The following is a 27,849-nucleotide window of genomic DNA, read 5'->3' on the forward strand; positions in this document are numbered from 1 at the left end:
TTCAACAACACTCCCTAGAACCTTACCATTAAGTGTAGATGTGCTGCTCTGATTTGTTTTTCCAAAATGCAGCACCTTGCATTCATCGAAATTAAACTCCATCTGCCACCCTTCAGCCCATTGGCACATCTGATCAAGATCCCATTGTAATCTGAGGTAACCTTCCTCGTTGTTCACTACACCTCCAATTTTGGTGTCATCAGCAAACCTACTAACTATACATTTATGTTCACATCCAAGTCATTTGCATAAAAAATACAGAAAGTAGTGGACCTTGCACTGATCCTTGTGGCACTCCACTGGTCATAAGCCAGTGGAGTGCCACAAGGCAACTGAAAAACAACTCTCCACCATTACCTTCTACCTTTGAGCCAGTTCTGTATCCAAATGGTTAGTTCTCTCTGTATTCCATAAGATCTAACCTTGCTAACCAGTCTCCCTTGGGGAACCTTGTCAAACACCTTACTGAAGTCCATATAGATCACGTCCATTGCTCTGCCCTCATCAATCTTCTTTGTTACTTCTTCAAAGCACTCAATCAAGTTTGGGAGACATGATTTCCCATGCATAAAGCTATGCCGACTATCCCTAATCAGTCCTTGCCTTTCCAAATATGTGTAAATCCTGTCTCTCAGGTTTCACTCCAATAACCTGCCCACCACCGATGTCAGGTTCCCTGGCTTTTCCTTATCACCTTTCTTAACTAGTGGTACCATGTTAACCAACTTCCAGTTTTCTGGCACCTCTCCTGTGACTATCACTGATACAAATATTTCAGCAAGGGGCCCCACAATCACTTCCCGTAGCCTCCCACAGAGTTCTTGGGTACACCTGATCAGGTCCTGGAGATTTATCCACCTTCGTGTTTCAAGACATCCAGCACCACCACCTCTGTAATATGGACATTTTTAAAGATGTTATAATCTATTTCCCTACATTCTATATTTTTCATGTCCTTTGCCAGAATAAACATTGATGCAAAATATTCATTTAATATCTCCCCTATCTCCTGTAGTTCCACACATTGGCTGCCTTGCTCATCTTTGATGTGCTGGAAATGTGTTGCTGGAAAAGCGCAGCAGGTCAGGCAGCATCCAGGGAACAGGAGAATCGATGTTTCGGGCATAAGCCCTTCTTCATCTTTGATGTGCCCTATTCTCTCCCCAGTGACCCTTTTGTCCTTAATGTATTTGTAAAAACCCTTTGGATTCTCCTTAACCCTATTTGCCAAAGTTGGGGGGATTTGTCTCAGTCAAATCCCTCGAACTCAGCACCGCCTTCCTAACCTGCAATCTTTTTCCTGACCTCTCCACCCCCACCCCCACCCCCACCCCCACTCCGGCCTATCACCCTCACCTTGACCTCCTTCCACCTATCACATTTCCAAAGCCCCTCCCCCAAGTCACTCCTCCCTGCCTTTTATCTTAGGCTGCTGGACACACTTTCCTCATTCCTGAAAAAGGGCTCATGCCCGAAACGTTGATTCTCCTGTTCCTTGGATGCTGCCTGACCTGCTGCGCTTTTCCAGCAACACATTTTCAGCTCTGATCTCCAGCATCTGCAGCCCTCGCTTTCTCCTCTTTCGTAATTTACCTGACCTATTTCTATTCATCTTTGAAAATCCCTTTGTTTGTGTCTGGAAGTTTCCCGATGTTTCAGCTTTCCAAACATTCCTGAACAGGCTGAAAATTAAAAAGAAACCCACCTTTCAGGTGGCTGGGGGCGGGGACAACCAACCCCCATTGTCCCCTATTGGTTGGACGGCTCCCCAACCACGCCCCCTCCGTTGGTGACGACGTCGTCGGGACCACGCCCCCTGTGTGTTGGCGCATGTGCAGTGTCGGTCCCGCGGCCGGACAGAGACAGTGTTACTGAGTGTGGGGGAGGGATGGCGCCGGCGGCTGAAGGAACAAGAACAGGAGCCGCTGGAAAAGCTGAGCAGGTCCGGCAGCTCGTGTCGGGAGGAATGTGAGGAGGTGTTTCGGGTCCGGGGATCCTCCTTCAGAACAGGACCAGGTTTCAGGAACATCCCGGGGAGGTCGCCAGGCCCGAGCGCCAAGACCTGGCTCCTGCCCCCGGGGAGAGGAGACAGTGAGACAGGGTAGGATTGGGAACCGCGGGAGGAGGGAGACTGGGGAGTTTATAAACTCCGAGGGGGAGGCCTGAGGCCTCCAATAGAAGCCCCACAGGCCCAGTGTTTACTTCACCGGCGAAGGAGCTCTCGGGTTGCCCGGGCAACCGGCCGCCAGCTTTGTGAGGGTCAGGCGCCTGTTGTCTTGGGACGGGGTTGTTGGATTGTTGTATAATATTGATCTCCTCTGTGCTTTTAATCTTAAATATTATAAAAATGTGCACTGGCTTCAATTTATGAATTCTAAGTACAGAAGCAAAATATAAACGTCTCCTTACGTGTATCCCAACATGTGCATAGGAGCCAAGACTGTTTCAAGATTTACTGAGGTGCTGAATCAATAGCTCTTTCCCTTTTGATTAATGAAGGTGGTGCCCAGCAGACTCCTGTACACAGCCTGTTCTGTCAGCCTTTATGGGAAAGATAGGATAGCAAAACCGAGACACCAATGTAGCCAAGTAATCTGAAGTCACATTTTGGTGTTTTAATCGCCTCAAACGCATGCCATTCAGAATAATGTCAAGGCTATAGGGGTACCAGGCTCCCCAAGATAGCCAGGATGGATAACAAAGAGGAGAGCTGAAGTGTTATCCTTATCAAGCCTGGAACGTCTTCACAAATCTCTAACAAGTTAGTTAAATGCAGTGTCCCCGTCAGAAATCCCATGCAGACTCTTCCTAATCAATCCACCTTTCTCCATGTGACTACTAATTTTGACCAGAATAAGTATTACTGGAAGCTTCTCCACCAAATTTAAACTGGCAGGTGGGACTAGATTGGGTTGGGATATCTGGTCGGCATGGACGGGTTGGACCGAAGGGTCTGTTTCCAAGCTGTACATCTCTGTGACTCTATATTTGCTGAGATTAACTTTACAACCTTTCTTAAACCAGGCTGCAATGTTTGCAATTCTCCAGTCTTCTGACACCTCCTCCAAGTCCCTTCCTTCAAGATTGTTGGATGCATTTCATCAGTGCCTTGTCAAAATTTAAGTACCAAATGCTTATCGAAGACTTCTTTCATGTTAATTTTGAACTCTTGGGAGGTCATGTTGCGGCTGTACAGAACATTGGTTAGGACACTGTTGGAATATTGCGTGCAATTCTGGTCTCCTTCCAACGAAAAGATGTTGTGAAACTTGAAACGGTTCAGAAACGATTTACAAGGATGTCGCCAGGGTTGGAGGATTTGAGCTATAGGGAGAGACTGAACAGACTGGAGCTGTTTTCCCTGGAGTTTTGGAGCCTGAGGGATAACCTTATAGAGGTTTACAAATTTATGAGGGTCATGTATAGGATAAATAGACAGTCTTTTCCCTGGGTTCAGGTCTGTTTCCATGCTGTACATCTCTATGACTCTATGTTGGTTGCATCTGTAAGATCCTGAATCAGGACCTTGAGGAGAATTAGAGCGGAGTGAGAACAGAGGGGGTGAGAGTGTGGGATGGTGTGTTCAATTTTGTGGAATAATAAAAGAAAAGTATAATCTGCAGAAAGTAGAATTGCTTGTTCAGAATTGTTACACTGCACTAAGTGTAATGACTTTTGTAATCTCTTTTTACAGAGTATTTGAAGATCTGAAGACGGAAATTTCAAAATCGCCTTCTGCTTCTCTGATGCTGCCTGACCTACAGTGCTTTTCCAGCGTCATACTTTTGAACTCTTGACTCTCCAGCATCTGCAGTCCTCACTTTCACATCAATGTCTGACAGTGACACTGGGACATCGGGACTGCAACGATTTTTGACTGTGATTCTGTGAGAAGGAGCAAAGCGTTTGCTTCCGGCTTGAATACATTTTCAGAATCAGTGGGACTGGATGAGAGACCCTACGTTGCAGCGCAGTGAGTATGGAGCCTGAAACAGTTATACGGCCTGGAAAGAGGAATTCACGGCAGGGTGGGGCTGTACCCACGTTTGTGTGCGGCTGAAACTTCGGCCATGGAGAATCCCGAGGAATCCCGCCCCGTGAAGAAACCGTGGAAGTGTGGCGACTGTGGGAAAGGCTTCTGTGCCCCGTCTGCTCTGTAGACTCATCGGCGCAGTCACACCGGTGAGAGGCCCTTCAGCTGCCCCGAGTGCAGGAAGGGCTTTACCCAGGCATCTGCCCTGCTGACCCACAGGCGGGTCCACACGGGGGAGAGGCCTTTCAGCTGCCCCGAGTGTGGGAAGGTCTTCAGCAATTCCTTCGCCCTGCTGAGGCACCAGCGAATCCACAAGGGGGAGAGGCCACTCTCCTGCCCCGAGTGCGGGAAGGCCTTCAGTGATTCCTCCCACCTGCTGACCCACCGGCGGGTCCACACGGGGGAGAGGCCCTTCAGCTGCTCCGAGTGCAGGAAGGCCTTTACCCAGGCCTCTGCCCTGCTGATCCACCAGTGGCTCCACACAGGGGAGCGGCCCTTCAGCTGCCCAGAGTGTGGTAAAGGCTTCAGTGATTCCTCCACCCTGCAGACCCACCAGCAGGTCCACACATGGGAGAGGCCCTTCAGCTGCTGTGAATGCGGGAAGTGCTTTACCCAGGCCTCTGCCCGGCTGAGACACCAGCAGTCCCACACCGGGGAGAGGCCCTTCAGGTGCCCCGAGTGTGGGAAGGGCTTTGCCCGGGCCTCCAACCTCCAGACCCGCCAGCGGACCCACACGGGGGAGAGGCCCTTTCGTTGTCCCGAGTGCGGAAAGTGCTTTACCCAGGCCATCACACTTCAGAAACACCAGCAGGTCCACATAGGGGAGAGGCCCTTCAGTTGCCCCAGGTATAGTAAGGTGTTCACTCACCTGCAGAGGCACCAGCAAGTTCACGTGCCATAGCAGGGGCATTGAAGGAGTGACGGCTGAGTGCCATTATCGACTGGAGTATTAACCCAGTTCCGGGGCCTTCCAGGTTCCAATCCTGCTGTGGCAGATGGTGAAATTGGAATTCAGTCAGTAATCTGGAGTTCCAAGTCTAATGATGAAGCCATTTTTTGGGGGGAGGGGGAAGAAAACCCCCATCTGATTCACTCACGTCATTTTTCAGGAAGGAAACTGCCGTTGTGGGAAAGGATTCACTCAGTCGTCCCAGCTGCATCCTTTACCCTGTCTGGCCTATGGTTGACTCTACACTGCCTCCCCCCACCCCTCCCACCCTCCTCCCCCACCCCATCCTCCCCCCCCCCCTCCCTCCCCCACTCTGTTCTCTCCCCCACTGGGCCCCTCCCTCTCCCCAGCAAATGAACAGGGAGAAACCTACTTGGATATAGAGTATATGTTGAAATTGCTGAATGAGGCAATACTTCCTACAGGTTAAGAAAGGGAGTGTGCGCTTTGACTTTGAGCTGTTTTTAAATAAAAAGCTACTTTTTCCATGCCTTTTTGCTGGGGGGAATTTGAAGCTGTAACAAAGTTGTGTCACAATAAAGGGTTACCTGAACTTACCGCCAGGCTCAGACTCTCATTGAAGGCTTTGAGCTTCAAATGGTTTTTGTTTTAAACCTGTTGATTTCTTTCAGCCTCCTGCACTAATTTTCCAATGTCGTGTATCAGATGGAGCAGTGAATGAGTAGCTAGTATCGTTGGAAATTGCAAATATTTCAGGAGTGCAGGTACTGTGTCGTTTTATCGGCATTGTAAAGTTTACTGGCAGCACCAGGAGGTATGGGCTGTGTTAATTAGAAATGATGTGGAGTTGCTGGTGTTGGACTGAAGTGGATAAAGTTAAAATCTACACAACTCCAGGTTATCGTCCCAACAGATTTATTTGGAAGTGCTAGCTTTCGGAGCGCTGCTCCTTCATTGGGTAGCTGTTGAGCAGGATCATAAGACACAGAATTTATCGCCAAACATTACAGTGTCATGCAGTTGATAAGATTTCCTGAACCAGTCCAGTTGCAATTCAGTCTTTCATCTTTTAGAATGGGTTGCAGGTTTCGGTTCATTAACATGTATATCCCAGAATTACTTTTAAGTCACATTCTCCCGATGACTTAAGATGTTATAAAATTAGGTGACATCTCAGCTCAGACAATGCAAGAAAGGTGTGAGGTTCAAGTCTGTCTGTATCCCAGTCCTGAGTCACACATGTTCTATTTCCAAAGTAGGAATTTATAAAATATTACATAGATTGACTGCCTGCAGATTGTGTTTTGCTCAAATAGCACAATGTATCTGCAAATGCAAATTCACTGCATAGGTTTGTGTGTGTGTGCGCGCATGAGAGAGACAGTGTGTGTGTTTGCATGTGCATGCTTGATAAAGTGTGTCGATGCAATGGAGTATAAGCCTGTGAGAAGGTGTGTGCATGGATTTGAGTGTGGGAGGTGTATGTGTGTGAGAGAGGGTCTGCGTGACTGGGTGTGTTTGTGTGCGTGTGGGAGTGAGAGACAGTGTTAAGTGCAGTGAAGGTCCCGGTTGAGACCGTCCTCATGGGTTCCAAACTTGCCTATCGGCCTCTGCTTGGCCAGTAGAAACAATTAATCAGTTACTGGGTGGCATGGTGGCTCGGTGGTTAGCAGTGCTGCCTCGCAGCACCAGGGATCCAGGTTCGATTCCCACTTTGGGCAACTGTCTATGTGGTGTTGGCACATTCTCCCCAATGCTTGCATGAGTTTCCTCCGGGTGCTCCAGTTTCCTCCCACAATCCAAAAGATATGCAGGTCAGGTGAATTGGCCATGCTAAATTCCACATAGTGTTGGGTGCGTTAGTCACGGGTAAATATAGGGAGGGGAACGGGTCTGGGTGGATTACTCTTTGGAGGGTCAGTGTGGACATTTTGGGCCAAAGGGCCAGTTTCCATACTGTATGGAATCAAATCTAATCTACACGTACACACATTGGAGCGGGCAGGGTGAGACTTGTCTTTCACTTTGCAGAAGGTGGGAGGTTCTGGATGCTGTGATTTAGGGTAAACACACGCTGGAAGACCTTTGGCTCAGAGAGATGGAGTTGGAAGCCAGGCTGCAGAGATGTCACGGGGAAAGTTAACCGGACACTTTATTCCAGAAGATAGTCATTCCCCTCTGGACAGAGCCTTCTGATTAGGTCATTGGACAGGCTCAGAAGGGTGAGAGTGTGAATCACACAGGTAAAGGGGATCTGAGATTGGGCAGCGGGGAGGAGCTAACTGGCTGAGTGGTGGGAGGGGGGGCGCTGGGGGTAAGGGGCAGAATATTGACAGGTGATTGTCGTCTTTCTCTGCAGTTAGCAGCAGGAGGCCAGATGGCATCGGTGTCTGGCACCAGGTTCAGGAACCGACGTGCTCAGGACAGGAGAAGTGGGAAAGGGAGGCTGCAGTGGGTGTGGTCCACAAATCTCAGGAGGGGAGAGCTTCTGCTGAGGGCGCATGAGAAGTCAGAAGCTATGAAGACAAAGCAGAACATCAAAGCTCTGGGTGGCATGATGGCTCAGTGGTTTGTACTGCTGCCTCAGTGCTGGGTTTGATTACAGCCTCAGGTGACTTTGGTACATTGTCCCCCTTGTGTCTGCATGGGTTTCCTCCAGGTGCTCCAGTTTCCTCCCATAGTCCAAAGATCTGCAGTTTAGGGTGGATCAGCTGTGCTGAAATGTCCAGGGATATGCATTTTCGGGTGTGTAAGCCATGGGGAACTGCAGGGTTTTATGGTAAGTGCGTTGGTCTGGTGGGATGCTGTTTGGAAGATCAGTGTGAGGTGAATGGGCTGAATGGCCTGCAGGGATTATGTGATTCTACTGCTTTAGCCATTTGTATATTGAGAAATGATTACTGTGGTCCTGGGAAAGGTGGGATTTGTAGTGTCACTGTCCTCTGTCCATTCTCTTTCTGTCCCCCGGTCCATTTTCTCTCTCTTGACACCCACCCTCAGCTCCTCCTCCCCCCCCCCAACCATTCTCTTTCCCCACCACCTATTATTTCTCGTGCCTCCATCCCTCTTTGTTCGCTGTATCAAGCCCTTCTAAGAAGAGAGAGACAGATGGTGATGACTCTACCTGGGAGATGGGGGTGCACAAGAAATGGCTGATCTTTAACATTGAGAATAGCTACTCAGAAACAACATTAAAGCATGTTCAATTCTATTTTTAAAAAAGCTGCAGGCATCCTTCTGAAACTTGCGTTGAAAAATGTGCAGTCTGGCCACAGTTGAGGACAGGCTGTAAGGGGTGAGTTGCCCATTCTAATATTGTCAAATTGGTTCTGATTATGAAGAAATAGAGTCATGGAGCATGGAATGAAACAGTTTGGTCTGTGCCGACCAGATATCCTAAATTAATCTACTCCTATTTGCCAACACTTAGCCCAAACCCCTTTAAACCTTCCTATTCGTACACCCATCCAGATGCCTTTTAAAAGTTGTAATTGTACCAGCCTCCACTCCGGTAGCTCATTCAATACATTTACCATCCTCTGCGTGAAACAAGTTACCCCTTAGGTCCCTTTTAAACCTTTCCCCAATCACCCAAAACTAATGTCCTCTCGTTCTGGCATTTCTTGACGCAAATTAAATGTCTCACGTTTTTTCTCTCCTTTGGTCCCTCATCTTTCCCCACTCAACCTAAACCTAACCCTCCAGTTTGTGACTCCTCTAACCGAGGGAAAAGATATACAAAATATATACAAAAGATATACAATGTCGAGCCACAGGGGGGAAAAAATTGTGGTTCAACTTTTTTTTCCTCCGATTGGCATTTGGACACTTCAAATCTGTCAGTAACGTAAGCGTCTCTGAAGAGCATAATGCGCATGCCCCTCGGTGTCAGCAAGCACTGCGCATGTCCGCTGGTGTCAGCAAAAGACTGTGCATGCTCCTGGTTGTACACACAAACGACTCATGACCTACTTTTGATGTACCAATAGGGAACTCGGGAGGACCGGAAGGTGTCTTGTCCTCCTGCCAATCAGAGCACCGCTATTGCCTGAATGCGGAAGTTGGACAATGAGCTTCTGAAGTTGCTGCTGCTGCTGCTGTCTCTCTGAATGAAGATTGAGCTTTACCCCAAACTGCAACTTTCTTCCTCTGTCCAACAACTGTGAGTACAGCACTCTCTTTTCTCGCCATCTGTTCCACTTTTTTTTTCATTCTGGCGTTCAATTGTTGACTTGCAACAACTGAAAGGAAAGGGAGTGAATTCAGGGAGGGGACAGAGTGTGGTGCTGGAAAAGCATAGCAGGTCAGGCAGCGTCCGAGGAGCAAGAAAATCGATGTTTCGGGCAAAAGTCCTTCATCAGGAATTTTCCTGTTCCTCAGATGCTGCCTGACCTGCGTGCTTTTCCAGCACCACACTCTCGACTCTAATCTCCGGCATCTGCAGTACTCACTTTTTTGTCTAGAAATGTTGATCCAGATCTGTGTCTCAATTGGCAAACACATGGCAAATGCATTACCATAATGTGATAATATAGCCTTTGCTGTGGAAAGGAGGTGCATTGTTTTAATGGTGACATGTTGGGATATGGAGAAAGTGAGGAGTGCCAATGCTGGAGATCAGAGTTGACAAGTGTGGCCCTGGAAAAGAACAGCGGGTCAGACAGCATCCGAGGACCAGGAGAGTTGACGTTTTGGACACGAGCCGTTCATCAGGAATGTTATGTGGATGTACAAAGAGGTTTCAATGTCTTTCTACACCAGTCAATACCCGTTGTCAGACAGGTGCACTAAGCAGTCAGCAGGGCAAATGGTTTATTAGCAAGAGGAATTGAGTTCAGAAATGGGGTGGGGCCTTCCTGCGGTGAGGGGGTCATTGAATATATTCAAGGCTGAGTTCATCTGATTTTTGAACAACAATGAAGTGGATGGTTATGAGGGAACAGAAAAAAATGGTTTTAAGAACAGTTACAGAATCATACAGCACAGAAACAGATACTTGATTTCATGCTGACTATATTCATAAACTAAACTAGTGCTACCTTGTTTGGCCTATATATCTCTGAACCTTTCCTATTCATAAGAGCAGAAATTAAGCCATTCAGCCCACTGGGTCTGCGGCTGATAAGTGTCTCAGCCCCATTCTCCTGTTTTCTCCCTGTAACCCTCAATCCCCTTGATACTCAAGAACTGTTTCTGTCTCAGTGTTAAATATCCTCAGTTACCTGGCCTCCACAGCCTTCTGTGGCAATGAATTCCATCAGTTCACCATTCTCTAGCTAAAGAAATTTCTCCTAATCTCCGTTCTGAAATGTCTTCCCTTTACTCTAAGGCTGTGCCCTCGGCTGCTAGTCTCTCCTTCCAATGGAAACATCTTCCCAACATCAACTCGTCCAGGCCATTGAGTATTCTGTTTGTTTCAGTTAGATTCCCCTGAGTGTGACCCTGTTAATCAGCATGAACCAGACCCTTCAGGATGAGGTACAGCAGGGATTAGGGTCAATAAAGTGAGAATGGAGGGAGTGTGTGGGATGGAGATTTTGAACTTCCAGGGAATAAGAATTACAGAGAGTTTGCTATAAATTAGAATTGATTGGATGGGGCAATGGGCCAGGGAGTGGCAGATGGAGATTAATTTAGGGAAATGTGATGTTTGCATTATGGTAAGGCAATCCAGGCAGGACAGTTAAGGGAGTGTTTCAGAACAAAGAGACCTTGGAGTGCAGGTTCATTGTTCCTTGAAAGTGCAGTCTCAGGTAGCCAGAACAGTGAAGAAGGCATTTTGTATGCTTTCCTTTATTAGTCAGAGCATTGAGTATCGGAGTTGGGAGGTCATGTTGTGGCTGTACAGGACATCGGTTAGGCCACTTTTAAAATACTGCATTCAGTTCTGGTCTCCCTGCTACAGGAAGGATGGTGTGAAACTTTGAAAGGGGTCAGAAAAGACTTGAAAGGCTGTTGTCAGAGTTGGAGGGTTTGATCTACAGAGAGAGGCTGAATCGGTCAGGGATATTTTCCTGGAGCATCGGATGCTCAGGGGTGACCGTATAAATATGTATAAGGAGCATGGATAGGGTGAATGCAAAACTAGAGAGCATATGTTTGAGGAGAGAGGGGAATGATTTAAAAGGGACATGAAGGGCAACTTGTTTCACGCAGAAGGTGGTGCATGTATTGAATGAGCTGTCATAGGAAGGGGTGGAGCCTGATACAATTACAGCATTTAAAAGGCATCTGGATGGGTACAAGAATAGGAAGCATTTAGAGGGATATGGGCCAAATGCTGGTAAATGGGACGAGATTAAGTTAGGATATCTGGGCGGCACATATGAGTTGGACTGAAGGGTCTGTTTCTGTGCTGTATGACTCTCTGGGTCTTTGGTGAAACCAGAGTGTCATTGTGAAGACTGGACTTTCAGAGCAGCCTTCAAAGATGTTTTGTCCTTACTGGGAGCAGAAGAAGTTACAATGAAATCTTTCATTTGAGACAGCAAAAGAGTGAGTGAGTACATCTGAGATTTTGTGGAAAGTGGGATTTCATTGCACTGTGGGGATGAAACCCTACCCTATCCAGTCATTTCTGCTGGTGGGTGAGACCAGACCTCAAGATTAGTTGGAGTAGATTTAGGATAGAGATGAGGAAGAACTGTTTTTCCCAGAGAATCGTGAATCTATGTAATTCTCTGCCCAGGGAAGCAGTAGAGGCAGCTTAATTGAGTATATTCAGGACACAGTTAGATGGGTTTTTGCATGGTAACGGTATTAAGGGTAGTTGGGACAATGCAGGGAGGAGAAGCTGAGACAATGGAGAGATCAGTCATGATCTAAATGAATGGCGAAGCAGGCTCGACAGGACAAATGACCTACTCCTGCTTCTATTACTATGAATCTCTAACCCTGCACTTCCCATGGCTAACCCACCTAACCTGCACATCTCTGGATACTATGGGCAATTTAGCATGGCCAATCCAAATCCAGGCCAGTGGGCAATACAGTGATGTGAAAAATGAACATCCGAGAATGACAGAAAGACATGGAGAGTAAATGTCCCAGCAATCAAAACTGGATTCTAAAGATCACAAAAACTGAAACTAAAAATGGTATGTCTGAATGTGTGCTGCATTGCAGCAAAAGCGAATGAATTGACTGCACACGTTGAAGGGAACTCCTTCAATTAAAATATGGGACTCCTTACAGAGATATGGCTCCAGGATGACAAGGATTGGATCCTCAATATTGAGGAGGTGATCAAATGGAAAGCAAGATAAAGGTAGAGGGTTAGCACAGGTAATCAAAGCACTGATCACAGGGTAATCTGGTGTCAGCTCAGATTTCAGGTCCTGATTTCTCACCTCTCCTGGATTTCTGCTGACGCTTTGGACCCCCTTTTTTTTTACACCTTCTGGAACAATAAGTCAATCCAGACCCACAATCTCCCAGCCTGTTAACCATCCAGACACCGAGTGTAGTCATAGCAGGGAATAAAACAAGAAATGTGAACCAAAATTAGAAATAAGTAGGTGCTTTTGCTTAATATTGTTCAATAGGACGTAAACCAGAAATACTATTCTCCCTGGATTCCTACAGTGCCTTATTTGAGGAATTCTCTCACCCTTACATCGAGCTATTAGTCCCCACTATGATCTACAACAATATTTATACCATCAGAAAAAAAAGTATCTGTTGTCAAATTCACATAGAGATATACAGCATGGAAACATACTTTTTCTCTCTCTCATGCACACACATGCACAAGTCCATGGGGGTGAATTTGTGTTTGCAGAATGATATTTGCATATGCATTCTATTTTCCTCAAAAAATGCACAATCTGCAGGCAGTTAATATATGTAATATTTTGTAAATTTCACATTGGAAATGGAACCAGTCTGACACTAGACTGGGATACAGACAAATTCTGACCTTACACCTTTAATGCATTGTTTGAGCTGAGGTGTCTCCTTTTGTTATAAAGTTATCCTGAGAAGGTGCCTTACAGGAAGTTCTGGGATTTACATATTAATGGTATCTGTAATCCATTGTAAAAGATGAAAGACTTAACGATCCAGGTTTGTTCAATATATCATTTCAATGCCAGGACACTGTAATGCTTTTCCAGAAATTCTGTGTCTTATGATCTTACACTCCACAGCCACCTGATGAAGGAGCAGTGCTCCAAATGCTAGTGCTTCCAAATAAACCCATTGGACGATAACCTGGTGTTGTGCGATTTTTAACTTTGTCCAGGTAAGGTTTGATTGGCCAGGTCAAATTACACATAGTCCCCAGGGATGTGCAGGTTAGGGTGGATTGGCGATGCTAAATTACCCACAGTGCCCAGGGATGTGCAGGTTAGATGTGTTAGTCAAGGGGTAAATGTAGAGCAATAGGAGTAGGGGAATAGGTGTGGTGAGGTTGCCATTCGGAGGTTGGTGTGGACTTGTTAGAACAGTGAGGGTTGTGTGAAGAGAAGGGATTTTTGTTAACTGTTCAGGAAGAGGGGGGAGGGGGGAAGCGGTGGGTGGAGTGCGGGGGGGAAGTAATTTGTTCACTTGTAGCAACTAGAGTGAACCCAGGGAGGGAGCAGACTCTGTAAACTCAGATATGTGTCTTAATTACCCAGGGAAGGAGGGTTGGAAGGATAGGGTGTTGCTGTTTTCCCTAGTGCATCAGAGTGTGAGGAGTAACCTGATAGACTTTTTTTAAAATCATGAGGGGCATGGATTGGGTAAATAGACGAGGTCTTTTCCTTGGGATGAGGAGTCCAGAACTCGAGGGTAATAGATTTAAGGTGAGGACAGGGGGAGGGAGACTGCAAAGAGACCTAAGGGGCAACATTTTCACGCAGAGGATGGTGCATGTATGGAATGAGCTGCCAAAGGAAGTGGTGAAGGCTGGTACAATGACAACATTTAAAAGTCATCAGCATGAGTGTATGAAAAGGAAGGGTTCAAAGGGATATGGGCAAAGCGCTGGCAAATGGGACGAGATTAATTTTGGATATCAGGTTGGGCACAGAAGAATTTGACCGAAGTGTCTGTTTCTGTGTTGTACATCTCGATGACTGTGGCTTTCCACAAAAGTTTGTCATGTCTGTATGTTCAGTTTCTCTCTGGTGGCGGTGTCAATGCCTTGATGTCTCATTTTGCTTTCCCCCCCACTTCCTGGGAATGTTAACCATTTTGTGTCTGGTTGTTCTTCAAGAACCTGCATTGCAGGTTCACCCTGAATTGACATTTTTTTGCTTCCCAAAATCCGACCTCACTCTCAGCAATATCCCAGTGTAGTGAAAGATATTAAATTTCAGGTGGAGTTATCCAAAACTCAGAGATGTCAGTCTTGACGTTTTTGCTTTTCTGCCCCTATAAGACCCTGAATCAACACCTTCAGGAGAATGAGTTAGAGTGGAGGGCGGGAGAGAGAGAGTGTGGGATAGTGCTTTCAATTTTGTGGAATAACAACACAAACAAATTGCTTGTTCTGAATTTTTATTCTGGACTGACAGTAATGAATTTTGTAATCTCTTTTGACAGAGTATTTGAAGATATGAAGACGGAAGTTTCAAAATCAACAGATGAAGACCTTATGCCCAAAATGTCGACTCTCCTGCTCCTCAGGTGCTGCCTGACTTGCTGTGCTTTTCCAGTGCCGCACTTTTCGATACTGACTCTCCAGTGTCTGCAGTCCTCACTTTGACGTCAATGTCTGACAGTCACTCAATCCATCGGGACCACAACCATTTTTGACTGATTCTGTGAGAAGGAGCAAAACGTTTTGGTTCCTGTTTCAGTCCGTTCTCGGCATCAGTGGGACTGGACGAGAGACCCTACTGTTGGAGTGCACGGAGTGTGGAGCCTGAAACAGTTATAAGGCCTGGGAAGAGGAATTCACAGAGGGGAGGAGCTCTACACGTGTTGTGTGCGGCTGAAGCTTTGGCCATGGAGAAACCAGAGGAATCCCGCCCCGTGGAGAAACCGTGGAAGTGTGGCGACTGTGGGAAAGGCTTCCGTTTCCCATCTGCTCTGGTGATTCATCGTCGCAGTCACACCGGGGAAAGGCCATTCCCCTGCAGAGAGTGTGGGAAGGCCTTCAGCAATTCCTCCGACCTGGTGAGGCACCGGCGGGTCCACACCAGGGAGAGGCCCTTCAGCTGCTCCGAGTGTGGGAAGGCCTTCAGCAATTGCTCTGACCTGTTGAGGCACCGGCGGGTCCACACAGGGGAGCGGCCCTTCAGGTGCTCCGCATGCGGGAAGGGCTTTACCCAGGCATCCACCCTGTTGGCCCACCGGCAGGTCCACACTGGGGAGAGGCTGTTCCTCTGCACCGAGTGCGGGAAGGGCTTCAGCAATTCCTTCGCCCTGCTGACCCACCAGCGGGTCCACACAGGGGAGAGGCCATTCCCCTGCACAGAGTGCAGGAAGGGCTTCAACAGTTCCTCCGACAGGCTGAAGCACCAGCGGGTCCACACGGGGGAGAGGCCCTTCAGCTGCCCAGAGTGCAGGAAGGGCTTTACCCAGGCCTCTGACCTGCTGAGGCACCAGTGGGTCCACACAGGGGAGAGACCATTCACCTGCTGTCAGTGCGGGAAGAGCTTTAGCCGCTCCTCCCACCTGCGGAGGCACCAGAGAGTTCACATGCCATCGCAGGGAGTTTAAAGCAGTGACGGCTGAGTGCCTTTATCGACTGGACTATCAACCCAGTTCTGGGAGCTGCCAAGGCTGATGGCGGAATTGGAATTCGGTTAGATTCTGAACTCCAGATTTCTAACAATGAAACAATTGTCAGGGAGGGGAGGGGGAACCCCCATCTGATTTACTCACAACCTTTTAAGGGAAGGAAACTGCTAATGTGGGAACGGATTCACTCACTTGTCCCAGTGCATCCTTTACCCGAGCTGGCTTACACGTGACTCCAGACCCACAGCAGTCTGGATGACTATTCTGCACTCCTTTCCCCCTCCCCACCCGATGAGGGGGGAGAAACTTACTTGGAGACAAGGTATGGGTTTAAATTGGTGCATGAGGCAATACTTCTAGTTTATGGCTATACTAAGGATCCAATTTCAAAAGGACAACTCTGTGCTGACAAATAGTAAAGAAAGTGGGGGTGAGGGGGAGAGAAGTGTGTGTGCTTTGAGCTTGAGCTGTTTTTTTAAAAAAAGATACTTTTTCTAGACCTTTTTGCTGGGGGGATCTGAAGCTGTAACAAAGTTGGGTCGCAATAAAGGTTACCTGAACTTACTGCCGGGCTCAGACTCTCATTGAAAGCTTTGAGCTCCAAGAGGTTTTTGTTTTAAAGCTGCTCATTTCTTTCAGCCTCCTGCACTAAGTTTCCAATGTCATGTATCAGATGGAGCAGTGAATGAGTAGCTAGTATCATTAAAAATTATAAAGTTTTTAGGAATGCACGTACTGCGTTGTTTTATCAGCATTGTAAAGTTTCCTGGCGGAAGTATGGACTGTGATCACTAGAAACGTTGTGGAGGTGTCACTGTTGGACTGATGTGCACAAAGGTAAAATCTCACAACACCAGGTTATAGTCCAACAGGTTTATTTGGAAGCACTAGCTTTCAGAGCACTGCAGTGAAGCAGGATCAGAAGACACAGATTTTATAGCAAAAGATCACAGTTTCATGCAACTAATAGGATGTATTGAACAAACCTTGATTGCTGTTAAGTCTTCCATCTTTTCGAATGGGTTGCAGGTTTCTGTTCATTTAATATATAAATCCCAGAACTACTTTTAATTCAGGTTCTCAAGATGACTTAAGGTTTTATAAAAATAGGTGACATCTCAGCTCAGACAATGCATGAAAGGTGAGAGGTTCAGTCTGTCTGTATCCCAATCTTGAATCAGACTGGTTCTATTTCCAAAGTATGAGTTGATAAAATATTACATGGATTGATTGCCTTCATTAACTGCCTGCCGATTTTTCCACAAAAAGCACACATTGAATCTATCTGCAAATATGATACTGCAAACGCAAATTCGTCCCATGGACTTGTATGTGCGTGCATGAGAGTAGTGTGAGTGTGTGTTTTTGCATGTGTGTATGATGGAGTATGAGCCTGTGAGAGGGTGTGTGCATTGGTGGATTTGTGTGTGTCTGAGAGAGACCGTGAGTGTAGAGTGTAGTGGGGTCACCCAAGGTTATCCTCTTGGGTTCTGAACTTGGCCATCAACCTCTGCTCAGTCACTGGAAACAGTTAAGCAGTGACACAACACACATCGGAGAGGACAGAGTGGCACTTGTCTCACAGAAGGTGGGAGGCTCTGGATGCTATCATCCAGGGTAAACACGCTGGAGAACCTTCGGCTCAGATTCAGCTGGACGCCAGGCTGCAGACACGGTGGTGGTGGTGGGTGGGGGGATCTTAACCGGACACTTTATTCTGGGAGACGGTCATTGCCCTCCGGACAGCCTTCTGATTGGGTCAGGGATTGTCTCCGTTCTCTGCAGTTGCCAGCAGGAGGCCAGATGATATTGGTGTCTGCCTGGTGCCAGGATTCAGGAACCGATAAGAAGAGGGAGAGAGAATGGATGGTGATGACTCTACCTGGGAAATGGCTTATTTTTAAAATTAAGAATAGCTAAAATGATATATTCAGAAACATTATTAAAGCATGTTTAATTTTATAAAAAACCTGCAGACATCTTTAGAAACTCGGATTGAAATATGTGCAGTTAGGCCACAGCTGAGGACAGGCTGTAATGGGTGAATGGCCTATTCCTAGTCTTGTGAAATTGGCTCAGACTATGTCGAAAAAGAATCATAGAATTGTAGAGCACAGAAACAAAGCCTTTGGTTCTGACCGAACAGATATCCCAAATTAACCTTGTCTCATTTGCCAGCACTTTGCCCATATCCCTGTAAACCTTCCTGTTCATGTCCCCATCCAGATACCTTTTAAATGTTGTAATTGTACCACTTCCTCTGGCAGCTCATTCAATTTACACACCACTCTCTGTGTGAAACAAGCTGCCCCATAGGACACTTTTAAGTTTTCCCCCCTCGCCCTAAAACTAATGTTTTCTACTTCTGGACCTCCCCACCCCAGGGGAAATACCTTGTCTATTTACATTATCTATGCCCTTCATGATTTTATAAACCTCTATAAGGTTACCCCCTCAGCCTCCAATACTACAGGGAAAACAGTCCCAGCCTATTCAGCCTCTCCCTGGAGCTCCAAACCTAACAACATCCTTATAAGTGGGCGGCCCGGTGGCACAGTGGTTAGCACTGCTGCCTCACAGCGCTTGAGACCCGGGTTCAATTCCCGCCTCAGGCGACTGACTGTGTGGAGTTTGCCCGTTCTCCCCGTGTCTGCGTGGGTTTCCTCCGGGTGCTCTGGTTTCCTCCCACAGTCCAAAGATGTGCAGGGTCAGGTGAATTGGCCATACTAAATTGCCCGTAGTGTTAGGTAAGGGGGTATGGGGGGGTATGGGGTGGGTTTCGCTTCGGCGGGTCGGTGTGGACTTGTTGGGCCTGTTTCCACACTGTAATCTAATCTAAAAAAAAGTCGTTTCTCAACCCTTTCAAGTTTCACAACATTCTTCCCACTGAGTGATCCAATAGGCTGTGAGCAATCTATTTTTGTTGTGGTGTAAGGGAGGGTATTTCTTAAGGACAATTAACTTTCACACGGTTTTTCTTTCTAATCCGAAGTCCCTCAAATTTTCCCCCATTTACCCTAAACCTATGCCCTCTCTTTTAGGACCCCCAACCCCGGGGAAGAGATATACAAAAGTTGAGCAGCCAAACAAATGCAAAAGGGCTAAGAAGTCGAGCCACAGATGGGAAAAGAAAGTGGCTCCAGCCTTTTTTTCTCCTATTGGCAATTGGACACTTCAAATCTGTCAGCAATACCACCTCCCAGGGTCTCCAGCGTCTCTGTGGCAGCAAGCACTGCGCATGCTCCTCGGAGTCAGCAAGAAAACTGCGCCAGCTGCTCGGTGTCCGCGCACGCGGCTCGCGCCCTTCTTTTGATGGACCAATAGGAGGCACTGGAGGACCGGAAAGAGACTGGTCCTCCTGCCAATCAGAGCGCCGCTATTGTCTGAATGCGGAAGTTGGAACATGAGCTTCGGAAGTTGCTGTTGTTGCTCCTCTCTCTCTCTCTGAATAAAGATTGAACTTCACCCCATACTGCAACCTCCTTCCTCTGTCCAACATCTGTGAGTACGGCACTCTCTTTTCTCACGTCGATTCTCCTGTTCCCTAGATGCTGCCTGACCTGCTGCGCTTTTCCAGCAACACATTTCCAACTCTCTTTTCTCACCCTATTTTCCGTTTCTTTTCTAAATTCTGAGATTCAATTGTTGACTTGCAGCAACTGAAAGGAAATGGGGTGAATCGGGGGTTGGGGGAACAGACTCTGCACACGTTGGTCCAGGTCTGTGTCTCCATTGGCAAACGCGTTACCACAATGTGATGATTTTGCCTTTGCTGTGGAAGAAAATGCAGAAAAAAAGGTCATTTGTTTAAATGGTTATATATTGGGATGTGGAAAAAGTGGGGGCTACACATGCTGGAGATTAGAGTTGAAAAGTGTGGTGCTGGAAAAGCACAGCAGGTCAGGCAGCATCCGAGGAGCAGGAGTGTTGGTGATGTGGACACGAGCCCTTCACCAGGAATGATGTGTGGATGTACAATGGGGTCTCGGCAACTTTCCACACCAGTCACTGCCAGTTGTCATACAAGTGTAGCAAGCAATCAGCAAGGCGAGTGGTACATTAGCAAGAATTCAGAAGTTGGGATGGCTTTCTGCGATCAGGCAGTCATTGAATATATTCAAGCCTGCGTTCATCTGATTTCTGAACAACAAAGAAGTGGATGGTGATGGGGGAAGGCAAAAATAATGGTTTTAAGACCAGTACAGAACAGTTACAGAGTCATACAGCACGGAAATAGACACTTCAGTCCAGCTAGTCCATGCTGGCTGTATTCATAAACTAAACTAGTCCCATGTAGTTTGGCTCATATCCCTTTGAACCTTTCCTACTCATGTACTTATCTAAATGTCTTTTAAATGTTATTACTGTACCTATATCCACCACTTCCTCAGGACATTGATTCCACACACAAACCACACTCTTTCAAAAGAAAGGTGTTCCTCATCTTTTTTTAAATCTTTCTCCTCTCTCCTTAAAAGTTTGCTCCCTAATCTTGAAACCCCCACCAGAAGGCAACAGCACCAGCCACTCACCTCATTGACACCCCTCTTGGTTTTATAAATTTCATAGGTAACCTCTCAACTTCCTGTCCCTCAGTGGAAAAATGTCCCAGCCTATCCACCTAGATGTAGGCATATTCATATCCAGTTATGATCTGTTCAGTGCTGCTGCATGCTCAAAAGACCAAATGGCCTACTCCTGCTCCCAATTCTCTCTCACTCTGCGTCCAAGACAGCAAGAGACCATAAGACACAGGAGCAGAAAGTAGGCTATTCAGCCCATCAGGTCTGCTCATACCACACAATTGTGGCTGATATGTTTCTCAACCCCATTCTCCCACTTCCTCTCCATAACCCTTGATACTCAAGAACTTATCTATCTCAGTCTTAAATATCCCCAGTGACTTGGCCTCCACAGCCTCATGTGGCAGTGAATTCCATGGATTCACCACTCTCAGGCTGAAAAGTTTCTCCTTATCTCCCTTCTAAAAGGTCTTCCCTTTTCTAGTCTCTTTCAGGTCCTGGTCTCGCCCACCAATGGAAACATCTTTCCAACGCCCACTTTGTTTAGGCCTTTCAATGTTCTGTATGTTTCAATTGTATCTCCCCGAGTGAGAGTGTGGGCCTGTTATGGACTAAGCCAGACCACTCAAAACATTCTTAAGCAGGCAGTCCCAGACCATAACTTTGTAATTTGATTTGGTAAGTGTACAGTGAAAATTATCTGGAGTAAGTTAGCTCAGTTGACTACTAGATTTTAAAACAGACAAAAATTTATTCTCAAAACTACACAATGAAACACAAAGATCAGAATAAAGAACCCCTACAACACTCAGCCTATCCAACGAGACTCAGTTATGCTGTTCTGAATATACAGTCCCAATAAGCCAACTCCCTTTGAAAACCAGTATAAATGGAACACATGCTTATAGGTTGAAATTGAGAGAGAGAGAGAGAGAGTTTCCACACAGCTCCCTGTTGAACTTACAGCCAGTTCAAGACTGAACTAAAACTGCTCAGCTCACTCCCCTTTCTTTATACAAGTCACTTCTAAAACATGACCAATTTGGCCTGAAGTCACATCTGTTTACATATAAACAAAAGGCCTCTCAAAATTCTTTTCATCTCTGTTCAAACCAGACTGAATGGAACCCGGCCTGTTTATTACCTCTCTGAAAAAAGTCATGGACAGAGTCTCCTTGAGCCAGGGAAAAGCTTTTAGTCAAAAACGGAACTACCTTTGTGACACCTGTTAATCAGCATGAACCAAACCCTTCAAGATGAGGTGCAGCAGGAATTAGGTTCAACAAAGTGAGAATGGAGGGAGATTGCGTTGGATGGAGATTTTCAGCTTCCAGGGAATAAGAGAGGAAAAAGAGTTTGCTGTGAATTAGAATTGATCGGATGGGCCAATGGGCTGAGGACTGGCAGATGGAGTTTAATTTAGAGAAATGTGAGGTATTGCGTTTTGGTCAAGCAATCCAGGTAGGACTGGCACAGTGGAGGGGAGTGTTGCAAAACAAAAAGAGACCTTGGAGTGCAGGTTCATAGTTCCTTGAAAGTGAGTCTTAGGAGGTCATGGAGTGGCTGTACAGGACATTGGTTTAGGCCACTTTTAGAATACTGTGTTCAGTTCTGGTCTCCCTGTTACAGGAAAGATGTTGTGAAACTTTGAAAGGGTTCAGAAAGGTTTTTCAAGGCTGTTACCAGAGTTGGAGTGTTTAAGACACAGGAAGAGGTTAAATAGGCCAGGAACATTTTCTGTGGAGCATTGGAGGTTGAGGGGTGACCTTATAGATGTTTATAAGGGGCAGGATAGGGTGAGTACCCAGACTAGGGGAGTCCAAAACTAGACGGCATTTGTTTGTGGTGAGAGGGAATGATTTAAAAGGGACCAGAGGAGCAATGTTTTCAAAGAGGGTGATGGAGTCTGATACAATTACTACAAAATTTCAAAGGCATCTGGATGGGGATATAAAGTGGAAGAGTTTAGGGGGATATGGGCCAAATGCTGGCAAATGATTTAGATTAATTTAGGATTTCTTGTTGGCACAGATGAGTTGGGTTGAAGGGTCTGTTTCTGTGCTTATGACTCTAATCATCTTCGGTGAAAGCAGATGTGTGGTTGTGAAGACTGGACTTTCAGAGCAGCTTTCAAAGATGTTTTGCCTTGACTGGGAACAGAAGAAGTTGCAATTAAATCTTTTATTTGTGAGACAGCAACTGAATGAGTGAATACATCTTGGAAAGTGAGAATTCATTGAACTGTGGGGATGAAGCCCTACCCTATCCAGTCATTTCTGCTGGTAGATGAGACTCTGACTCAATAGGGGGAATAGATTTAGGACAGAGATGAGGAGGAACTGCTTTTCCAGGAGAGTAGTGAATCTATGGAATTTTCTGCCAAGGAATCAGCAGAGGCAGCTTCATTAAGTATATTCAAGACACAGTTGGATGGGTTTTTGCAATGGTAGGGGAATTAAGGGTAGTTGGGACAATGGAGGTAGGAGTAGCTGAGACGATGGATAGGTCAGCCATGAGCTTAATGAATGGCTGAGGAGGCTCGATGAGCCAATGGCCTACTCCTGCTTCTATTACTATGGAACTATAACCCTGCATTTCCCATGGCTAACCCACCAAACCTGCACATCCCTGGACACTGGGCAATTTAGCATGGCCAATCCAAATCAAGGCTGGTGAGCAATGTCGTGATGTGGAAATGAACATCAGAGAATGCTAGAAAGGGACAAGGAGAGTAAATATACCAGCAATCAAAACTGGATTCTAAAGATCACAAAAATGGAAACTAAAAATGGTGTGTCTGAATGTGTGCTGCATTGTAACAAAAGCGAATGAATTGACTGCACACATTGAAGAGAATAATTATGATCTGTGACTCCTAATGGAGACATGGCTTCAGAATGACAAGGATTGGATCCTGAAAATTGAGGGGGGTCGTCAAATGGAAAGCAAGACAATGGGAGAGGTGCTAATGAAAGCACTGATCACAGGGTAATCTGGTGTCAGCTCGGATTTCAGGTCCTGGTTTCTCTGTCCTCTGTTGATTTTCCTGTTCCAACAGAGTAAAATGTGGGTCTGCTCTCAGCTCTGCTGGATTTCTGCTGAAGCTTTGACCCTACCCCCACCCCTTTACACCTTCTGGAACAATAAAACATTGTGAATTGAGACCCAACCCACAATCTCCCAGTCTCTCAAACCAATCAGACACAAGAGTGTAGTCATAGCATGGAATCAAACAAGAAAAATGAAACAAAGTTAAATATAGAGGTGCTCGTGCTTAATTAGATTAGATTCCTATAGTATGGAAACAAGCCCTTCCACCCAAAAAGTCCACACTGACCCTCCGAAGAGTAACCCACCCAGACCCATTCCCCTATATTTACCCCTATCTAATGCACCTAACATTATGGGCAATTTAGCATGACGAATTCACCTGACCTGCGCAACTTTGGACTGTGGGAGGAAACAGGAGCACTAGGTGGAAACCCACTCAGACCCGGGGAGAATGTGCAAACTCCACACAGAATCAAACCCAGGTCCCTTGTGCTGTGAGGCAGCAGTACTAACCACTGAGCCACCATGCTACCCCCAAATGTTTGTTCATTAGGAAGTAAACCAGAAATAGAGATTTCCCAGGATTCTTATACTGCCCTACTTGAGGAATACTCTCTCCCTTACATCTAACTATTATCACCCAGCTATGATTTACAACAATATTTACACCAACGTAAATAAAGCATTTGTTATCGTACAGACATAGAGATATACAGCACGGAAAGAGACTTTTTCTCTCCCTCATGCATGCATGCACACACGTAACTGACAGGAAGTTCTAGGATTTACATATTATTGATACCTGCAACCCATTCTAAACGATGAAAGACTTAATCCAGGTCTGTTCAATATATCATTTCAGTGGCAGGACACTGTAATGTTTTTCCATGAATTCTGTGCCTTATGATCTTATTCTCCACAATCACCTGATGAAGGAGCAGCGCTGTTAACACCAGTCCTTCCAAATCAACCTGTTGGGTGTTTGATTTTTAACTTTGTCCAGGTTAGGTTGGATTGGCCAAGCTAAATTACTCATAGTGCTCAGGGATGTGCATTAGTCAGAGCACTAGGGGAATGGGTGTAGGTGGGTTACCCTTCGGAGGGTCGGTATGGACTCCTTGGGCCGAGTGGCCAACTTCCACACTCTGGGAATTCTCTGAAAGGAAGGGATTACCCAATTGCAAACTGCAGAGCAGCGCAGGCGCAGTGCGCGGAGCTGTTGTCGGCCTTTCCCCGCCTCCTCGCTTTATCTATGACGTCATAACGCGGAAGTGACCCTGTCCGTTTCAGAGTGAAACTCCCTCCCTCTGGGCAACCCTTCATCCTGGGAGGGAGTGGGGATAAAATCTGTTCAGTTCGAGCAACTGGAGTGATTCCAGGGAGGGGGCAGACTCTGCAAACTCAGGAATGTGTCTTAATTACCCGGGTGAGGAGGGATGGGATGGGGCTGTTTTCCCTCCCGCGCCAGAGACTTAGGGGTGACCTTATAGACTTTTTATAAACGCATGAGGGGCATGGATAGTGTAAATATACAAGGTCTTTACCTTGGGATGGGGGAGTCCAGAACCAGAAGATAATAGGTTTAAGGTGGGGGGAAGATTTAAAAGGGATCTAAGGGGCAACGTTTTCATGCAGAATGTCATGTGTGTAAGGAATGAGCTGCCAGAGGAAATGGTGGATCTTGGCATCTGGATGGGTGTTTGAATAGGAAGGGTTCAGAGGGATATGGGCCAAGTACTGACAAATGGGACTAGATTGATTTTGGGTATCAGGTTGGCACGGAAGAGATTGACCGAAGGGTCTGTTTCTGTGCTGTGTATCTCTATGACTCTGGCTTTCTACTAATATATGTACAGTTTCTCTCTGGTGTCAGTGTTAATGCTTTGATGTCTCCTTTCCCCCCACTTCCCAGAGACGTTAATGTGAGAACCGAGAGAGAGAGAGTGAGATGGTGCTTTCAATTTTGTGGAATAACTAAAGAAAAGAAAGTAGAAATGCTTGTTCTGAATTTCTACCCTGGACTGACACTGATGACTTTTGTAACCTCTTTTTACAGAGTATTTGGCGATCTGAGGACGGAAGTTTCAAAATTAACAGATGAAGGGCTTATGCCTGAAACGTCGACGCTCCTGCTCCTCAGATGCTGTCTGACCAGCTGTGCTTTTCCAGCACTGACTGTCCAGTAACTACAGTCCTCACTTTGTTGTCAATGTCTGACTGCAACAATGTTTGACTGTGATTCTGTGAGAAGGAGCAAAGCTTTTTGGTTCCTGTTTGAGTACATTTTCAGCATCGGTGGGTCTGGGTGAGTGACCCTACTGTTGGCAGCGCACTGAGTGTGGAGCCAGAAACAGTTGTACAGCCTGGAAAGAGGAATTCACGGTGAGGAGGGGCTCTACACGCATTTGTGTACAGCTGAAGCTTCGGCCATGGAGAAACCTGAGGAATCCCACCCCGTGGAGGAATCGTGGAAGTGTGTCGACTGCGGGAAAGGCTTCCGTGCTCCATCTGCCCTGGAGATTCATCGGCGCAGTCACACCGGAGAGAGGCCATTCATCTGCCCCAGGTGTGGGAAGGCCTTCAGCAATTCCTCCGCCCTACTGAGGCACCGATGGGTCCACACCGGGGAGAGGCCCTTCAGCTGCCCCGATTGCGGGAAGGACTTCAGCTATTCTTCTGACCTGCAGACCCACCGACGGGTCCACACGGGGGTGAGGCGATTCTCCTGCACTGTGTGTGGGAAGGCCTTCAGCACCTCCTCCACCCTACTGACCCACTGGTGGGTCCACACTGGGGAGAGGCCATTCCCTTGTTCCGAGTGCAGGAAGGGATTCACTCAGGAGGGCAAGTTGCGGACGCACCAGCGGGTCCACACTGGGGAGAAGCCTTTCAGCTGCCCTGAGTGTGGGAAGGCCTTCAACGATTCCTCTGCCCTTCAGACCCACAAGTGGGTCCACACACAGGAGAGGCCTTTCCCCTGCACAGAGTGCGGCAAGATCTTCAGCAATTCCTCCTCCCTGCTGAAGCACCAGCGGGTCCACACAGGAGAGAGGCCCTTCAGCTGCCCCGAGTGTGGGAAGGGCTTTACCCAGGCGTCGGTCCTGCTGATCCACCAGCGGATCCACACAGGTGAGAAGCCTTTCTGTTGCCCTGAGTGTGGGAAGGGATTCCCTCAGATGGGCAACTTGCGCACGCACCAGCGAGTCCACACGGGGGAGAAGCCCTTCATCTGTCCCAAGTGCGGGAAGGCCTTCAGCGATTCCTCCACCCGACTGAAACACCAGCGGGTCCACACGGGGGAGAGGCCCTTCAGCTGTCCCGAATGTGGGAAGGCCTTTAGCAATTCCTCTGACCTGCTGAAGCACCAGCGTGTCCACACGGGGGAGAGACCATTCCCCTGTCCCGAATGTGGGAAGGCCTTCAGCGATTCCTCCGCTCTGGTGAAGCATCGGCGGGTCCACACGGGGGAGAGGCCCTTCAGCTATCCCGAATGTGGGAAGGGCTTTACCCGGGCAGCCACCCTGCGGAGGCACCAAGGAGTTCACGTGCCATCGCAGGGGGATTGAAGGAGCGACTGTCGAGTACCATTATGGACTGGGCTACCAACCCAGTTCTGGAACTCCCAGGTTTGAATCCCACCGCAGCAGATAGCGGATTTGGAATTCGGTCAGAAATCTGGAGGTCAGAATCTAACAATGAAACCATCGGGTGGGGTGGGGGGGGAAGCCCCATTCTGATTCAGTCACGTCCTTTTTAGGGAAGGAAACTGCTGTTGTGGCAAAGGATTCACTCAGTCATCGCAGCTGCATCCTTTACCTGGTCTGGCCTACACGTGGCTGCAGACCGACAGCAGTGTGGTTGACTCCACCTGCTTCGCCCCACTTCTTTCCCTCCCGGCACATGGGCGGGGAGAAACTTACTTGGAGACAAGGTCTGGGTTGAAATCGCTGAGTGAAGCAATACTTCCTCCGGGTTAAGGCTGTACCAAGGATCCAATTACAAAGGGACAAGTCAGTGGTGACCAATAGTAAAGAAAGTGGGGTGGGGGGCTGTGCTTTGACCTTGAGCTGTTAAAAAGCAGCTACTTTTTCAACACCTTTTTGCTGAGGTGATCTGGAGCTGTAACAAAGTTGGGTCACAATAAAGGTAACCTGAACTTACTGCTGGGCTCAGACTTTGAAAGCTTTGAGCTCCAACAGGTTTTTGTTTTAAAGCTGCTCATTTCTTTCAGCCTCCTGCACTAAGTTTCCAATGTCGTGTGTCAGATGGAGCAGTAAATGAGTATTGTTAGAAATTGTAAATTTTTCAGGAGTGTAGAGTGTGTCGTTTCATCGGCATTGTAAAGCTTACTGGCAGCACGGGGAGGTGTGGGCTGTGTTCGCGAGATATGATGTGGAGATGCCAGCATTGGACTGGGGTGGATAAAGTTAAAAATCACACAACACCAGGTTATAGTCCAACTGGTTTCTTTGGAAGCACTAACTTTCGGAGCGCTGCTCCTTCATCAGGTAGCTGTGGAGCAGGATCATAAGACACATATTTTATTGCAAAAATCACAGTGTCATGCAACTAATAGGATATATTGAACAAACCTAGAGTGCTGTTAGGAGAAAGTGAGGTCTGCAGATGCTGGAGATCAGAGCTGGAAATGTGTTGCTGGA

At 47.1% G+C, this 27,849-nt stretch overlaps 1 protein-coding gene across 1 annotated transcript; it reads left to right on the forward strand.

Annotated features, from left to right (window-relative positions):
• The first annotated feature begins 1,950 nt into the window (after window positions 1-1,950).
• Window positions 1,951-27,849, forward strand: LOC148144841 (uncharacterized). Its single transcript, XM_087975097.1, has 5 exons — window positions 1,951-2,101; window positions 3,695-5,707; window positions 8,167-8,238; window positions 8,933-9,105; window positions 25,245-27,849. Exon 5 carries the CDS (start codon window positions 25,618-25,620, stop codon window positions 26,752-26,754), a length of 1,137 nt encoding a protein of 378 aa, XP_087831223.1. The 5' UTR covers window positions 1,951-2,101; window positions 3,695-5,707; window positions 8,167-8,238; window positions 8,933-9,105; window positions 25,245-25,617; the 3' UTR covers window positions 26,755-27,849.

The sequence above is a fragment of the Chiloscyllium plagiosum genome, unplaced genomic scaffold, assembly GCF_037043375.1.
Source record: "Chiloscyllium plagiosum isolate Xiang-an unplaced genomic scaffold, Cpla_swu_hap1 HiC_scaffold_27, whole genome shotgun sequence".
Taxonomy (NCBI): domain Eukaryota; kingdom Metazoa; phylum Chordata; class Chondrichthyes; order Orectolobiformes; family Hemiscylliidae; genus Chiloscyllium; species Chiloscyllium plagiosum.